General features: G+C 40.9%; 1 protein-coding gene across 4 annotated transcripts in view; it reads right to left on the bottom strand.

Annotated features, from left to right (window-relative positions):
• Positions 1-18,822, bottom strand: part of SH3TC2 (SH3 domain and tetratricopeptide repeats 2) — a 168,263-nt gene that overhangs the window by 22,855 nt on the left and 126,586 nt on the right. For all 4 annotated transcript variants that reach the window (XM_040344530.1, XM_040344531.1, XM_040344532.1 and 1 more), the window contains 3 exons: positions 13,085-13,218; positions 5,390-5,431; positions 1,853-3,556 (listed from right to left, as the gene is read on the bottom strand). In XM_040344530.1, coding sequence (XP_040200464.1) covers positions 1,853-3,556; positions 5,390-5,431; positions 13,085-13,218 — 1,880 coding nt within the window. The remainder of the gene's footprint in view (positions 1-1,852; positions 3,557-5,389; positions 5,432-13,084; positions 13,219-18,822) is intronic.

Below are 18,822 nucleotides of genomic sequence, written 5' to 3'. Positions count from 1 at the left end.
TTTGCTTGTAGTCCATCCTATTTTGTTTAATGACATCACCGACGCATGCACATCCCTTCCCTTGATTCACAGCATGCTCTCTGTGCCGTCCATCCTTTGAGAGGATCCCGTGAATGGGATTCCTGCACAGCTATTAAAATGGTTGTAAACCTATTTTAACAACTTTATGCTACAGGTAAGCCTATATTAAGGCATACTTGTAGCTACCCTGGATATCTCCTAAACCTGCACAGTTTAGGGGATATTCCCATGTGTCACCCTGAAGTGATCGGCACATGCGCACTGAAGCAACGGCACGTCGTTCTGTTGCTTCAGTTAGATGTGCCGTTACCGGTGACTCCTGCGTGCATGCACGGGAGTGACGTCATTGTGGCTCCGTCCAATCACAGCGCCGGAGCCATGATACCTGAAAGTAAGCTCCGGGAGAGATGTCCGCAGCCGGAGGGGGGATTGAGGACTGCTGCGGGGGCTTCGATCTAAGGTAAGAAATACATAATGAGCTAGTATGCTTGCATACTATGCATACTAGCTCATCATGCCTTTGTCTTGTAGGTTTTTTTTTGTTTTGTTTTTTAAGAGTTTCAAACCCATTGAAGCTTGTGAGCTTGTGAGTGTTTCCTAGCCTTTTGGTACTCCCCATGGTATTCTTGTGGAGCAAACAGGTCGGCTATGAGCGGCAGAGCTCAGTTGCCATAGTAATGTCAGATTGAGAACGGGGCTTGGCTATTACCAGATCATGCAATCATGAGATTATGGCAAGGGAAATGTGAGAGGTGGAAATGCAACACGAAGCAGGGTCAGAAAACCATACTGAAGATTGAGCCGCCTTATCCCGAAGGACAAGATTTTTCAAAGTTGAAAAAAAGAAACTAATATGCGATTGTACCTGCATTAAACTGTGTAATGCTTGTTAATAAGTGATTAGAATGAACTAGATGAAAAGCACCATAGGGATAGCAAAGTTTACTACCGCTTTAAGATAACAAAGTAATACATATATATATTTTTTTTTAGGACAGGAAATGCAAATTTTTGGAGATATTGTCTTGCAAAATGTATTGTATTTTTTTTACACAATCTATAAAACAAAACCCACTGTGATCAGTGTAAGTCAAAAAAGATAAAAAAAAGAAAACAGTGCTAGGTAAAATTATTAATTTTATTTTATCATTTGCCTTGATAAATTTACAAGACCTTTAAAATTAAAAGGCCTTTATAATAGTATGCTCCCTTTAAATGCAACACTAAAAAACACTAAAAAAAATGATAAAAGAAATAAAAATGAAAAAAAAAAAAAAGGTTAAATAATACCGGTTGGAAAAATAGAAATAAAAAAAAATCAGCCAAAAGTTTGTTCATAACTGGTTAGAGTTAGGTTAAAAATAAAAGCAGATGACAGGTCCCTACAATAGAACAGCTTTTATACTTGCCTCTCTGGTGTTCAATGTCTCCAATATTCTTTCTGTTCCAAGGCTGTATAAGACTCTGTAAGGCCCTTATTTGGCACTTCTGGGAGTTTTCTCAGCCACACAATGTGGTTTCATCCTCCAAACCCTATGTCACTGCTTAGGATGCAAGCACTACGTGTGGCGGGGGACACTCCTGGAACACTCACGGATTTAAGTAATAAATACCGAAGAGTCTAACGGAGGCTGCAGCACTTGAACAGAGGAACACAAGCCAACAGCAATAAAACCCAATGGAGGGTCTGACCCCCTAAACTCCCTATGCAAAACATTAAAAAAAAGTATTGGCTGGAATTACATTTTGTAATATTGTAATGTAGTAATATTTTTAAAAGATCCTATGCCAGTTTTATAAAATAAATTTATGATATAAATCGGATACTCACTTTTCAGATTGTTGGATTTCATTGCAAATAGCAAAGCCAGTTCATAACACACCCTTCCATCTTCCAGCCTATGTTGTGGAATTAGAATGTTTCCAAACCAATGGAGAACCTGTGCCAGTTCCCTTTCTGCATCATCACAACCCTGCACGTCCATAAAAAGCTGGGTGGATTTTACAAAATACCTCTCCGCCATAATATATGCTTGACAGAACACTGCCAACCTTCCAAAGTTTGCTAGGGCTATGGCTTGGTTCCGCCTGTTCCCCGTTTCAGTAGCCATCTTAAGAGCATAAGAATACCCTCTTGAAGATTCAAGTATCTGTTTGTTCATCTTCTGTGCATTTGCAAGGAGATTGTGTACAACACCACACTGTGTGGTGCTGTCAGTTTCCTGCATGGAGTCTAGCAGAGGCATAAGAATATTACAAGCCCCTTCAAACTGGCCATCCAGTATATACAGCCATCCCAGAAACAGAGAGGATTCAAAAGCCTCTTCTTCACTTGTCCATCTCCCCAGTTCCACAGCCCTTTTTGTGTAGCCAACGGCACCTGGCAGAAGACAATGTTGTAGATAGAGCTTAGCTAAAATAAGACACAGCGTCCTCTGGGCTTTTACATCACCATTTTCATATGAAGAGGACAAAGCATGTTTCAAGTATGGGGCAGCCTGGGCTGGAATGTATTTCCCTTTCAGAGGACAACCCATGATTTTGGATAAGTTCTGCATGACAACTGCTACCCTCCACAAAGGAGAGGGTAATGTTTTCATGCCAACTGTTTTGCACAATCTGGCTGATGACAAAGCAACATGAGGCAGATACTTCTTGTCATATAAGTAACTTAAAATTGGCAACACACTTGTAGTGGAGTTTAAAGTCTGAGAGCATGAGGTGATGAGAAGGAACTGTAGACGTTCTAGAAAGGGAAGGGCTTCATCATGTCTACCAAGCTGATGGAGTAACCGGAATATGAGGAAGCAAACTCTGGATTCCAGGGAGGCATTATTGACAATGACAGCTTTCCTAAAAACATATTTTAGCACCTCCAGCTCATTCTCAGAGCTAAAATTATGCTGTGGTAAGCATGTTAAAAGACTGGCAGCCTTTTCCAGCAACAGGTCTTGCTTAGTTCTCAAATTTTGTTTCAAGTAGATAGCTGATAAGTTCCCATACAGGGCAGCCAAAAGGTGCAGGTCACGAAATCCCTGGTTAATGGCACTTAAAGCTTCTTCAAGATAAACCCTCGCTTGAGAAAGTTTCATCCGCTTAGCACAAATACGTCCAAGAAGAAAGCAACAACGAACATGAGCCCAAGACATGTTATTTCTCTTTGCCCAGTTCCGAGATGTTTCCAAGTACATGACTAAGTCTTCCTCTTCAGAAAATCCATAAAATGTGGAGCTGAGAAAAGTCATTGAGAGGTCGTATAAGGGCTGAAAATGAGAGTCATAGCCCTCCTTGTTGAGAAATGTCAAGATAGGATCAAAAACTTCACAGTCTTCTAAGTCACTTGCATTTAAGTCAACAAAAAATTTAGGGTCGTCAATATCTTCTTGACCAGGAACATGGAAGCTCTCTACTCCATATTTCCACTCAGAATCTGGTGTTGACTTCTCAGAGATACTACATTTCGATGAATCAGTTACAGCTTCGCTTTCCTCCCAGCAGTCAGGTATCTGAATTTCACCATAATCTTCCCTTGTCCCTAAAAAATAAAACAATACTTTTTAAAATAGTAGAGGGCAATCTGCTATTAATACAGCTTATCTGACAATTTAAAATTTTGAAGGTTACTTACCAGTATAACAAGATAACAAACTGCAACTTATTTTTCTATGAAATGTAATTCCCTTTCAGAGGCAAAGCATTCTAAATGGAACTCCAGGCAAATACTAAAAATGCCCTTTAGTTCCCAGAGTATCATGCCAAATCATGAAGTTGTTTTTCATTTCAGCTGCTATAACCTGTGTTGATAGTTTTGCCAGATGGCACTTTAAAATTGACAAAAAAACTGGATCACAAACTCTCTGTGCATTATTCTGAAATGTATTATTTTTTCCTTTTTAGATGCTTGACTTTTGTTTTCACCAGAGCTCCTGATGGTGGAGATGTGTTTTGCTGCGTGTTAGTACCAGGTCACAGTCCTCAGGATCGCCCCCACCAGGAGGAGAACAAACCAGGGTCCAGTAACAGATATAGCAGGTAGGGATCAAGCAGAAGCATAGTCAGTAAACAAGCCAAAGGTCGGTAATAAGTGGTGCCAGGTTCTGATAAGCCAAAATTTGATTATGAGTGGAGCGGAGATACAGACATCAGCAAATGAGACAAGAGTGAGTTATTGGCTGGAGAGAGCACAACAATCTGGCAAACAGGAAGAGCAAAGGTATGGCTTAAATAGGAATTTCATGGGAGGAGCAAGGAGTTCAAGGTTCAGCAGAAACAAGGCAGGATTGTCCATTTTGTCAGACAGGGTGCTGTTCAGCATCCCAAGTGCCTCAGCAAGAAGAGACATCACCAGACACAGCAGAGGTAACAGGTCCAGACCTAGGTCCTGACACCCCTAGCTGCTATCACCCTTTCAGAAAAGGTTAACAATGGTTAAAACAAACCATTTAATACGTACAAATGAAAAAACTGAAATGAAGCCTTTAAAATAACCAAGGAATGCCAATGATTTTAATCAGGTAATTTCTGCCAAAGGAGAAGATCAAAGTTAAGATTCCCTGACTCTCCTCCTCAGGAGAGATCATTTGACTAGGCATTTGGTTACATGAGCACCCATCAAGAGATCAAAGACAAAGTGTAAAGGAGTGGGATTGACAAGGATCTTATGTGAACAATAGATCCACTTTAACTTATACATTTTTATTGAATCTGGGATTTGCATACTCTGGAAGCCTAAGGGCTTGTACACGCTTGCTTAAAATTCTGGCACTTATAAAACACGCTTATAGCGTTAATGCGCATTAATAGAGGTGGTTTGTGAGTTCAAAGAGCATTAAAAAGCTCCCCCAAACGTCTTATGTACATATGCATCGCGGTTGACCGCCGTTTTTTTTTTGCGTATTAAAACAGCACCACAAATGCCTATTACTGTAATGTACCATAGACATGAATGGAAGGAGTTGAAGTGCTTCAACTCTTTTCAAACTCGGCATAAGGCCTAGATTTTTAAGCAAATCGACCCTAACCTTTCATTGTTTTCATAATGTGCCGTCCATAGTATCATTTGCATAGATGTTTGAGGGGTGTTGAGGGCCTGCTTTCAATGCTAGTGTAAACTAGGTCTACTAGAGTCTAAAGGGAAATTTCATTGTTATCTATAACTGCATACTTTCAACATTAACTCATATAACATGTAGCACAAAATTCAGCTAGGTCAGTTTTCACAGGGAACTTTAATGCAACCCCTTCTCATTCTGATGCTCCCCTACTGGGATTTCAAGCACTTTTTGTCAAAAAAATCTTCAAAAGAAAAGTAGATTCATTTTTTTCTGTGGCTAAAACAACCTAAAATGAATATAAAATGTATTCTTACCAAAAGAAGATTTTAAGTATATTTCCACAGGATCCAAACCATCTGAAAAACACAGGAAACATAAATAAATTGTTATAATGTTCAATTTAGTGTAAATGATTTGGAGCTCCCATAAAAAAAAACTAGGCAAAGATTAAACAATATCTCATTATTAATATCACTTGACATTCATATAAATTCTTTGTATATCAAACTCGTGGTCGTGGGCATAAACTACTTGAGAGCAGGTCTGTATAAAACAAAAACAGTAGAAGTTATATATTATATTATTAAGGCTCTGTTCACACTAGTGCAATTTCACATCCGAACCGAGTCGCAGAGAATGGTATGACAATGGAAATCACGTTTTTTAATGGTGACTATTCACATTGATGCAACTCAACATGGCGTGATTATGGAAAAGGTTCCTATACTATGGTGCGATTCTAGAGTGATTTTTAACCCATAGAATATGCAAACCACATCAAGTCAAAATCTGGTCGCAGCAGTGTGAACCTAGCCTTAGATTTTCTTTAAAGTAGCACTTTACCAATATAAAACATTCTTCTGCCTACTTCTTAGATGTGTGTTTTAAATGGGAAACTGCTTTTAAGCGGAGCTCCACCCTGCACTGCCACATTTGGCACTTTTTGGGGGGAGAGGGTACCTGGTTTTGAGAGGTAAAAAAAACAAGAATAAATCTGCGCTATCTGTGTGAAAAGCTGCCACAAACAATCTAGTGAAACAAGAAAGTGGTAAAATATACAAAAACAATTAAGTGGCGCTGGAAAATGATGATGAATGAAAAATATTATACCAAAGTGAATCGTACAACAATGTGAACAAATAAAAAGTCCATGTATACTAAATCAACAAACAGTGAGTCACTGAAAAGGTGCACCGCCAGAAAATAATCTCCTATGATGGACGATTGTGAACACCACGGTGAAATGGAAATGGACAATTGTGTGAAAGAGTAACCACCACCGAGAAGGGAGGCTTACCGGAAATATTGAACCCTAATAAGCATACGCTTAAAGGGTCAATATAGACTTATGTAAGTTGGTGGAACCACATCAATCGGATCTGGATACATAGAGGGAACGATGGCTTGAAAGCATCACTATAAACCAGAGCAGGGGGAGTGACAACGTCACTCAGATGATGCAAACTATTGCGAAACGCGCCGGGACTCTGCTGCTGCCATGCGCAACCTTTTATTGATGCCCTTTGTTTTCAACAGAACTGTAAGTGTTTTTAACCGTTAATAAATTTTCATTACTATTACGGTATCACACTATGTGACCTTGTTTTCTTTTATGTACCTTGGATACGGTCTGATCTCTTGGGAGATACCATCAAGACGTTGTCACTCCCCCTGCTCTGGTTTATAGTGATGCTTTCAAGCCATTGTTCCCTCTATGTATCCAGATCCGATTGATGTGGTTCCACCAACTTACATACAGTCTATATTGACCCTTTAAGCGTATGCTTATTAGGGTTCAATATTTCCGGTAAGCCTCCCTTCTCGGTGGTGGTTACTCTTTTACACAATTGTCCATTTCCATTTCACCGTGGTGTTCACAATCGTCCATCATAGGAGATTATTTACTGGTGGTGCACCTTTTCAGTGACTCACTGTTTGTTGATTTAGTATACATGGACTTTTTATTTGTTCACATTGTTGTACGATTCACTTTGGTATAATATTTTTCATTCATCATCATTTTCCAGCGCCACTTAATTGTTTTTGTATGGTTTTGAGAGGTACCTGCTTCCTCTTCCAGGTAAGATCTCCCCTCTGTGATCTACAACATTCCCGGCCCCTCCTCCACCCCCCCACTGCCTTCTGGGACACACAGAGGTCCCAGAAGATGGCGGGACCATTCAGAAGGTGCAGCGCGACTCACACAAACGCAGTAGGAAACAGGCTGTGAAGCTACAAGACTTCACTTCCGGTTTCCCTTACAACGGATGCTGGCGCCTGCACCTAAAGCTGACTGACAAATCGGCTAGGGGTGCTGACATCGTGGGATCCTTGGACAGGTAGGTGTCAGTGAGCTGAAAGGGACCAGTCATCCGCCGGCTCAGCGGAGATCAACAGGGAGATCTCCTGCTGAGCTGTCAAACTCTGCTGATCGGATCTGCCTCGTGTGAATGAGGCCTTACACTTTGTTATAAGCTGACAACATTCTGTACCTCTCTCCTAACAACGCTCTTGAGCTGTCACCCTGTCACATAACTTATGATGATTATAAGTAGACATTTATCACAAATTAGGCATGGTCCACTATTGTCTCCATGAGGAAACCTGCCCTGAGGAATGCGGTGCAACTTCACTGGAGACTGTAGATAAGAAGCGGGTGCAAAAATAGTGCACTGAAAAGCAACAAATTAAGGATTAAGGTGAAAACTTAGCTTAAAAAAAATTGTTGATACATAGTGCTTCCTCAAACTAAATGTCATTCAGTTAGGTTGTAAATCTACTTGAATTGATAAATGCATTAAGGAAATCAGCTTTGCAATTTAAAAATTAAATGAAGTTTATTTCCACTTTAAGTGAAATGTGGACAGTTTCAGATAAACATAGCAGAATATGGTGTTGACTTTTGAAAAGATACATGCATAATGTAATCATGGGACTACAGATGTTGAACAGGACAGTGTTTTATTGAATCAGTCATTAAATTTACAATTGCTTAAAAATGTAAGAACTCTTCATTTTAAGCAGATTGTTTCTACAAATTAACACTTGTCTAGCAAATGAGTCAGTGTTTACAAGGCAGTTGATATTGATTTAACATTGTCAAACTCAAGTAGAAATCTGTTCAAGAGCAATCAGCTTTCAGCCCCTCCGTACAGGCGAGCTCAGGCCATGTGTGGCTCTCCAGATGTTCAGGTCCATTTCATTTCTTTTACATGAATACAGAAGCACCAATTCAGCATATCAGTAACCCCCTCCATCCTTCTCTGCTAGCATCTGGTCTTGTATTCACTGTTTTGTCCTACAGTATCCTACCAGCTAACTGGCAAGATAACAAGTTAGTTTATAAAAAAAGTGTGTTAATAATATTATGGATACATAGGTAAATGTTAAAGGAGATTCTTAGAACTGTATATAACTAGAAAAAGAGGAGTACAATAGGAAACAATATTTTCATTAAAACATATCCCTATTTAGTGACAGGGATGACATGGTCAAATGAGCTTGAGAGATGACCAAGACACAAAAGGATACCATGGTCTTATAGAATGCGGGTAAGGCACTGGGCTAACAACCCCATCCTGTTAAAAAAAAAAACTAAATCGAAAGCAAGAGTTTAAGGTCCTCCATGCAGTATGTGCAGTAAAGAGGTATGGAGTGTACAGCGGTGAGTAGTGTGTGCAGGAGATGGGTATGGTGTGTATGATGGTGGGTGGCATGTGCAGGAGACCCTGTCGCCTGCACACTACAAGTCTCAGGATGTCCAGAACTTAGCCCTCCCCATGTTGGCTCGTGTCACTTTCCCACACATGTGATAACTCCAGTACAGGGGGAGTCCGGAGAATTCTTAGTCCCCCTCAATGTGTAGAAGTCCCCCAGCCCTGTGTCCCAGACTGTAGAATGTTCCCACATCGCCCCCTCCTCCCTAATGCTCCGCTCACCACTCAATGAACTTACTGCCTTGTTGTAGCTGCCTTGTTGTAGCATCTCTGTCACCTGGACTGGCTCCAGCTGAACATCGTGTACCACAGGCCAGCCCCCCCCCCCCATGACGGAGGACAAGTGGGGAGAAGGGCAATAACAGAAGAGGGAGGTGAGGGACCAGTGTGGACTGACTTGGAGAAAAGGGAGGAGGATGGCCGGGACCAACTTGCAGCGCAGTATGGCCAGAAAGACTGAGCTGGGAGGCAGTAAAGAGATGTTAGGTCTGCACACCAGAAAGGAGAAAAGTTTCCTGATCACCACAGTGCTTCCAATAATTTTCCTCAGCACCTGATCCGCAACCTCTACTCAGTAGCCCATCCCATCTGACACCTGTGTGAAGGGGAGGGCAGTGGTCTGCCTATCACATACTGGCCTTTCGGGTGACCCTACCGCCCACACAGGCACAGTGACATGAAAAGTAAAGTGAGAGAGAGGCTGCACAGGACTCCCTGGAGCAGGGGCGGGGTCTCGATTGTGGCCCCTTGCTGCTACTCCAATGACAGGCACAGCTATAGCACCTATCACATATCATACATGGGTGCAGTGTCTGTCAGAGCACAGTGGGCCCCCCCTCAGGGCCATGTACTGTGAACATGTTGCACCTATGGATGATACGCCACTGGTGTGTGGGCAGCTTTAATACAATTTCTTTCTCTTCACAAAGAAGTGTATTACCAGTTGCTGCTTTTTAATGTTTATTTAGCCTAAAACGCTGTAAGTAAGGTCTCTGTGGTGTGTCTATGCATGAGGCCAGGATTTAGGAGGTAAAAGACAAAAACTTTTAAATAGTTTTTACTTTTTACATTTTTTTTTCTTTTTTTTTTTAAACGGACCTTGAAAAGTAATGTTTTTTCATGCTGCCTCTGATAGCATACTCTAGCAGTGTTTTTGCCAAAATAATCATGACAAAAAGGGTTGAGGCTTGTACAAAAGAGCTTAAAGTATAACTAAAGGCAAAACTTGTTTTAGTTTTGGGTAGGATGGACAGAGATTAGAACACTTGTCAGTTTTTATTGCTGTCTGTGCCCCTGTCAGAGTTGCCAACCGTCAGTATTTTTACTGGCAGCCAGAAAAAAATGGTCACTTTTCTCTTGCCAGTAAATGCCAGTAAGAGGCAAAGGTTGCCAGTAAAAAATATGGCTGTGACGCTCGGCTCGGAACTGCGCATGTGCAGCTTGGAGCCTGGAGCCGGCTGAGACCATCCAAGTGCCAGCTACAGTGTGTTCGGGTGGTGTGGGGGGCGGGTCTGGTGGAGGTGGTATCTGAGTGTGTCGTGTGATTTCATGGTACAAGGGAGCCAAGCGAAGCGGCCAGAGCCTTGTGTGTGGGTCTGCAGGATGGGATTAAGGCAAGCCAGGAATGGGCCTGTCAGTGCTGTTTGGACTGAAGGGGACTGAAGGGACCACCTGGCATGGAGAGAGACTGTCACTCTGACTCAGGAGGCGGCGTGACAGTATTACTGTGAGAGTCAATTTCATGGGTGCTGTCTCTGAGCTACTTACTTAGTATATTGAAAAAATAATAAGAAATATGCTTTTTGCCTTAATATCTACCTTAAATCACATTGTTAATTGCATATTGTACTTATTTGTAGCCTAAAAACTGTAATTTGCACTTAAAACTGTAATTTTATAACTTTTGGAACTGCCATTAAAAACTTGGCTGTGCCAGTAAATTATGGGTGTTGTGTCAGTAAATTCCAATCTGATAGGTTGGCAACACTGGCCCCTGTTAAGGAGGCACTTGTCAGTTTTTATTGCTGTCTGTGCCCCTGTTAAGCCACTCTAGTTGTCCTGTTTACCATTATTATTGAAAGTGAAAGTGAGAGCACCCCAAATTTTGGGTTGTCCCCAGAAAAGTGACAGATGGCAAATCTTCCAATGGAATGCCCTTAATTTGCAGGTATTTCCTCTCACTTCCTGTTTGGTTATGGGACATGACGTGAAGGAAATTATCTGCAAATGGACACAGATTGCGATAAAAAACTGACAAAGGTTATAACCCTCCCTTGCTCTATTCAAAATTAAAATTAAAGTTTTGCCTATAGTTCTACTTTAATCATTTAGGTTTATCTCAGGCAGTATTATGTATGAATATAGGAACGGTTAGAGCTTCGTTTACCAATACCAGAGTACAAAAAATACCTATTTTATTATATAAGCTAACTGCTATACCTATGATTGGTTACTATACACTACTGCTTTTTGCAGAATAAAAGGCATTTTGTTAGCAAGAAAACAATGTTTAGACATGCATCAGTTTACTAATTACATAAAGCAGCATGCCTCTTCCGAGTCTGTCAGTGCCCTGTTAATTCTGCACTGTGAAACTAAATTATTTTTCACTGCTCATTACTCATGCACAGCAGCATGAATTTAAAACTTAAAAATACATTATTTCTCTACAAACAATATAATCTTACTTTACTAGTAACACATTAACAAGAAGAGTAGGTTAAAACTTAAAGCGTAACTCCAGCTTTTGATACAGTTTACTTTCCAAACTATGTCCCTCACTAACATGTGAGGCCGCTGGATGTGCTGTACAAACTGTATGTAGGTGAGGCTACATACAGCATACCGCACTGTGTTCTGGGTGCGAGCCGAGACTACCTGTCTTAGGCCCCATTCACACAAGGCGGACTCCGTTCCTACGGAGTCCGCCTGCTCCCGCCAGCTCAGCGGGAGATCAGTCCGCAGATCTCCGCTGAGCCGATGGATGACAAGCTCCTCTCTGCTCACTGAGCGGGGAGGGGCTTGTCGGGCACCGCTGTCTCCTATGGAGCGATCTGATGAAAACGGACAGCATGTCCGTTTTCATCAGATCTTACCCGATCCGATCCGCATGGACGGATGGGGACGTACCCCCCATACGTCTGTTTTTAGCGGATTGGATAGGGTCGATGTCAGCGGACATGTCTCCGCTGACATCCGACGCTCCATAGCGGTGCATGGAGCGGCCGTTCAGGTCCGCCGTCAAAACTGACAGGCGGACCCGAACAGTCCGTCGTGTGAATGAGGCCTTATACCCAGAACACAGTAGAGTCTATCTGATCGCCGCCAAGCCATTCAGAGAAAGTGATGTATTGTAGCAAAGAGTCAGAGGTTGTGACATCATCAGCCCGCTTCTCTGTTTCTGAAGTTTTGTATTCAAATGTAAAGTGTATCAAAAGCTGGAGTTCAGCTTTAAATGACCCTGTTTTTCGCACATACAGAACTGCCTTCACAGCTTTACAGATTTTTCATTCTCTACCCTACACTCTATTCAGCTTCTGGGAGCAAAAATAGATGTCTGGTACGATGGGGAAAGGATGTGACCCTGTTTCCTCCAATGTTTGCCCTATTCACACCTGAGCAATTTCCTGCTTGAAGCTTGAAGCTCCAAATCTCTCAACAAGGCAAATCCCATTATTTTCAATGACCTCTGTTCACATCTGAGCATTCTATCACCTGTACTAAAATGGCTGTCTCTGAAAAGTACACAAGCTTCTTTTTTGGCAGATTGGAGGCAGACTGGGTCCCATAGACTTCAATGGCAATGCCCAGAAACGTGTGACATGAGCATTTTATGGGCATTTTGTTGTGCATTTTCAGAAGCTCTCAGCCCCTAATCTTCTCCACCTCTCCTCTCCCTAGTGCTTTCTATTGGCTAAACAAAAACACCTGACACTGTAAAATGCTTATAATACACTTCTAAAACGCTTGTAATACACTTCTAAAAATGCTCAAAACTCTCAAATAAAAACTTGCACTTGCTCTGCTCAGGTGTGAATGGGCAGGGCAGTAATTAAATGAACCTCTTACTTTGCCCCACAGAGACTTCTTATAGCCAGAACACATACCTACTCTTTTCAGCTGCCAGCCCTAAAGCTTAGCCATGGCAGTGGGTCAGATGGTGAGGTACCTGCCCTTTGAGAATGCCCGCATGTTCCTAATTAGCAACTGTGATTGGTTGCTACCAGCTCAAAAGTGCCCAGAACTGTGGGCAAAATCTTGTATAGTCTTAAGAATGATCCCAGTTTTACTTACCCATCCTGTACACTGACGTGATATCAGTCTGAGCCAAACTACGGAGAAGATCTGCAGAGCCTCTATGAGCTTCATCATCAAAAGAGTTCAAGGAAATCTTCTCCTCCTCACTAAGAAATAATAAGTCTTTACACCTGCAAGAAACATCCAAGCAAAGTTCAAATCACTTCATAAATAATGTCCACTGTCAACCATATAACGGTATATTATTACATTCTAATTGTGACGCTAACAGCATTATTCAATAAGTCTGAGCAAAAAGCAAAGTGAAACAATCCATCAAATGTCTTTTTTTTTTTTAAGTATTTATTTCTATTTATTTTTTCATCTCATTTCTAAAAAATCTACACTGATACTAGTGAAAAAAAAGATCTCCGGAGAATAAGATCGTCCACACATGACTGATCCATACTTTACATATGACCACAGAAGCTAGATGATGGTTGGACAGTATGTATAATGGCCAGATATTAAGCTTGAATCAAGAACATAGCAATATTGTACAGTAACATAAACACTCCATATCGTGTAGGTAGCATTAGGACACAAACATTATATTTTTATAGCAATTTAAAATGTAATTTAAAATGTAAAATTAATCTTCAGTGTAGTACCCAGGCCACTGAAGATGCATTATCAGTGCCGTCCCACTTATATGTAACAGCTCGCAAACCCTATAACAGCTTAAATTTGAAATCTAAGATAGCCTGTGATAAAAGTGTGTTACTTCTCCAAGCCTAGTCTGTCAAATTTACTAGAAGGTCCAACAAAGTACAGGAAAGTATCAGTAGAAAGGGTTGACACACCTTAAATTACTTATTACAAGACAACATGTATAAGTCACACCACTGGATGGCAAATACTAAAAGCTGCAAAAGAACACACAAAAAGATGCCCACTTACTAGATGAATATGAACACACAGATGTAGGTCTATATGTACTTCAGAGGGGTTTCCTGATCTCCTAGCTCTTCACCCCCAGAGGCTAGCACAAATTCATAACCGGGACCTCCCCAGTGGTTTGTTAAGATTAGGACATGTAGGATTGAGAGGACATTTTAAAGCATTCATAGACCTACGCTTCCGTGGTCATAATTGTCTGGCAAGTGCACACCTCTTTTGGTTTTCTGTGTAACATTAGAGCATTTGACATGGAGTCGCATGGCTTATAATGTACAACTGAACATATTTGAGGGATTACATTTGCTATTAGTATAAAAATGTCAGCCTGAGGACATTAAGGAAGAAGAAAGGTACCGTGTAAATTATAAGGACCTAATTATAGGCGTGGCGTAGCCACCATCCAAGACGCTATATTATAAGCAAATTTGTACCCAACAAGCTACTACAACAACTGCCTGCTACTGTTGTAGTCCACAGTCACTGCATCGTACAGTCTACCCAGAAGTCTTACAATGAGTTCAATAAGTAAGAAGACTAAAGAACCCGGCAAGCAAATACAAACATTCCTGTGCTTAACCTAAACCCCCTGAACCCAAGCTACTGTATAAGTATCTGAATGATAAAAAAAAGTTACATGTGTTTGTCTACATGAACAACTTCAGGAGTGGTCCTGCTGGCGTGTTTAATAAAGAAGTTGTTTAACGTTTGGAGCTTTTTCACCTTTTGCACTTTGAATGGGACCTTTTTTCATGAGTGTTATGAAGATTGTAGGAACCAAGGAATTCCTGTGCGTTTGAGTATTGTTACCCTGCACTGTTTGACCATTTTGTAATAAGTTGTCAATCAAATATAGAGCGTGAGTTACACTAATGATGTGCAGGGTGAAGGGTGTGGAGACACTAAACCACATTAAAGATTTGCTGTTACATTTCTCACCTTGTGGAAGATGTTTGTTTAGACACCACATGGTTTATGGACCTATAATTGATTTATTATATACAGTTCAATTGATTCTGCACAATTTCTCATTTTTTTCACTGTATTGCTTGTTGGATAATTTATTGATTTATTGTTTATACACCTTCATTGATTTGCCCAGCATTTTTGTCATAGTTACAGTGCCTTGAAAAAGTATTCATACCTCTTGAAATTTTCCACATTTTGTCATGTTACAACCAAAATCATGAATATATTTTAATTAGGATTGTATGTGATAGACCAACAAAAAGTGGCACATAATTGTGACGTGGAAGGAAAATTTTAAATGGTATTCAACATTTTTTACAAAAAATATCTGAAAAAAGTGGTGTGCAATATGAATTCAGCACCCCCCATCCCCACCCATGAATCAATACTTTGTAGAACCACCTTTCACTGCAATTACAGCCAGATGCAAGTCTTTTTGGGTATGTCTCTACCAGCTTTGCAAATCTAGAGAGTGAAGTTTTTGGCCATTCTTCTTTGCAAAATAGGTGAAGCTCTGTCAGATTGGATGGAGAGCATCTGTGAACAGAAATTTTCAAGTCTTGCCACAGATTCTTAATTGAATTTAGGTCTGGACTTTGACCGGGCCATTCTAACACATGCCTATGCTTTGATCTAAACCATTCCATTGTAGCTCTGGCTGTATGTTTAGGGTCGTTATCCTACTGGAAGGTGAACCTCCATCCCAGTCTCAAGTCTTTTGCACTAGGTTTTATTCTAAGATTGGAAAAAACAAAACTGCGCTAATAACCCTCCTAATTAACACACTATAGGCAGCAGCTGGCGTGCGATACACAGGTAACAATACAAGAACAAAAAAGCAGCGCCACAAAATTTAAACCATTAAGGATAGCAAACTCTGAGAGTAGGTAGTAAAAGTTTGTGAGGAAATGACCCTTAGATGATAGGCATACATTCATGTAGGTTAATTCACTGCAGAAAGAATCCTACGATCCACACCACCAAGTGACATGTAAACAGCATAGGTGAACCCTCCACCGGAATAATAGGCCGCTTACCAGAGGGCAAGCAGTTCGATCAATTGGCTATAGCCCAGCCACGGCCTTTTATCTCCTCAGGAATCCCAGATAAGACAGGTTACCCCAGGTACACGATAGTAACCAACTCCAAATGATTCAGTTGAAATAGAAAAGAGAGGCGCACATCGCGTAACTCCGCTTTACAAACAATTTATTTAAAAAAATGAGATATACTCACAAGCATACGATTTAAAAACAGCATGTAGAAGTTACAAACAGATGCCGGCCGGCATTTAAGGAGACCTCCCAGACGAGTTTTGTCATTCACAGGACGTTATCAATGGGGGTAGGGCTTAGACAGTGAATCACCTTATATATAGAGCTGCCGCTCATTGAGAAAAGCAGCACAAGAGATCCAGGAACACCATCTTAAGTGTGGTAAACCAGCCCATAGTAGGCGGCGCGGCATTAAACCGCCGGGCAGTCTAAATACCCTTTAAACCTTTTAGATTCACAAGGTCTCTAACAGGGGCATTAGTAGCAAAAAAATATATATAGACAATTGATCGAACTGCTTGCCCTCTGGTAAGCAGCCTATTATTCCGGTGGAGGGTTCACCTATGCTGTTTACATGTCACTTGGTGGTGTGGTTCGTAGGATTCTTTCTGCAGTGAATTAACCTACATGAATTTATGCCTATCATCTAAGGGTCATTTCCTCATGGACTTTTATGTAGTGATCCATGTATTTTATGGACTTTTTTATATACCTACTCTCAGAGTTTGCTATCCTTAATGGTTTAAATTTTGTGGCACAGCTTTTTTCTTCTAAGATTTCCCTGTATTTGGATGCACCTTCCCAACAACTCTGACCAGCTTCCCTGTCCCTGCTAAAGAAAAGTATCCCCACAACAAGATGCTGCCACCACCATGTTTCACGGTGGGGATAGTGTGTTCAGGGTGATGTGCAGTGTTAGTTTGCCGTCAAACATAGCGTTTTGCTTTGTCTCATCTGACCAGAGAACCTTCTTCCACATGTTTGCTGTGTCCCTTACATGGCTTCTCGCAAATGGAACTTCTTCTATAAAGGCTAGATTTGTGGAGTGCATGACTAATAGTTGTCCTGTGGACAGATTCTCCCACCTGAACTGTGGATTTCTGCAGCTCCTACAGAGTTACCATGGGCCTCTTGACTGCTTCTCTGATTAATGCTCCCCTTGCCCAGGCCTATCAATTTAGGTGGACAGCCATTTCTTTGTAGGTTTGCAGTTATGACATACTCTTTCCATTTTCGAATGATGGATTGAACAGTGCTCCTTGAGATGTTCAAAGCTTGGGCTATTTTTTTTATAACCTAACCCTGTTTTAAACATCCCCACGACTTTATCTCTGACTTGTCTGGTGTATTCCTTGGCCTTCATGATGCTTTTTGTATACTAAGGTTCTCTAACAAACCTCTGAGGGCTTCACAGAACAGTTATATTTATACAGAAATGAAATTACACACAGGTGGACTCTATTTACTAATTAGGTGACTTCTGAAGGTAGATGGTTCCACTAGATTTTAGTTAGGGGTTTTAACGTAAAGGGGGCTGAATGCAAATGCACCCCCACAAAAAAATTGGAAAACCATTTATCATTTTCCTTCCACTTCATAATTATGTGCCACATTGTGTTGGTCTAGCACATAAATTCCCAATAAAATTAATTTACACTTTTGGTTGTAACATGACAAAATGTGGAAAATTTCAAGGGGTATGAATACTTATTTAAGTCACTTACATAGTTACATAGGGCCAGATCCTCAAAAGGGATACGATGGCGTATCTACTGATACGCCGTCGTATCCCTGTTTCTATCTATGGAACTGATCCACAGAATCAGTTTCACATAGATAGACAGAAGATCCGACATGTGTAAGGGACTTACACTGTCGGATCTAAGGATGCAGTACCGCAGCCGCCGCTGGGGGCATTTCTCGTCTAAATGCCGCTTTGGGTATGCAAATTAGCACTTACGGAGATCCACGAAGCTTTTATGCTTCGTTTTTTCTCCGTAAGTATTAGTTTGCCGTCGCAATATTAGGGCTACGTTTACAAGGCCTAAACTGTTTAGGCCTTGTAAAAGTAGACCCTTCTATCCCGCGACGTGTCTTTTTTCTTCCAATTTTTTTTTTCCCGCCACAACTCGTATTTTTTTTTTTACGCCCGTAGCGATTCTCAAAACCCGGCGCAACGTAAAACCGTGCAAAGCACGTCGGGGAAAATGACGTCGTGAGCATGCGCAGTACGGCCGGCGCGGGAGCGCGCCTAATTTAAATGGGACTCGCCCTATTCAATTAGGAACGCCTTGCGCCGGCCGGATTTAAGTTACACAGCCGAAAATTAATAGGTAAGTGCTTTGTGGATCGGGCACTTAGGTAGAAATTTTCCGGCGGTGTAACTTAAATTGAAAAAGTTACGTTGCGCCGGGTTTTTGTGGATCTGGCCCATAGTTTGGTTGAAAAAATACAATCTAGTTCAACCAATAAAATGGTAACTTTTTACAATTCTATATACACAATTCTAAACCCACAGTTGATCCAGAGGTAGGCAAAAAAAAAATAAAAAAAATAGCAAAAGCATAATCAAATTTGCCCCAGCAGGGAAAATAATTAATTCCTGATCCCCCGAGAGGCAATCGGATATTCCCTGGATCAACTTTACCTATAAATGTTAGTACCCAGTTATTATATGTTAACATAATTAATCAAAATGTTTTATATGTTTGCGGATACATTCATATATTGATTTAATGCACTTCTTTTTATATGTATAGAATATTTGTTATGGTATGAATTAGTAGTGTTTTATATATTTATTTTTTGGTAGCA

Source organism: Rana temporaria, chromosome 3 (assembly GCF_905171775.1).
Source record: "Rana temporaria chromosome 3, aRanTem1.1, whole genome shotgun sequence".
In the NCBI taxonomy this organism is placed as follows: Eukaryota; Metazoa; Chordata; class Amphibia; order Anura; family Ranidae; genus Rana; species Rana temporaria.
This window is presented reverse-complemented; position numbering and strand designations above follow the sequence as displayed.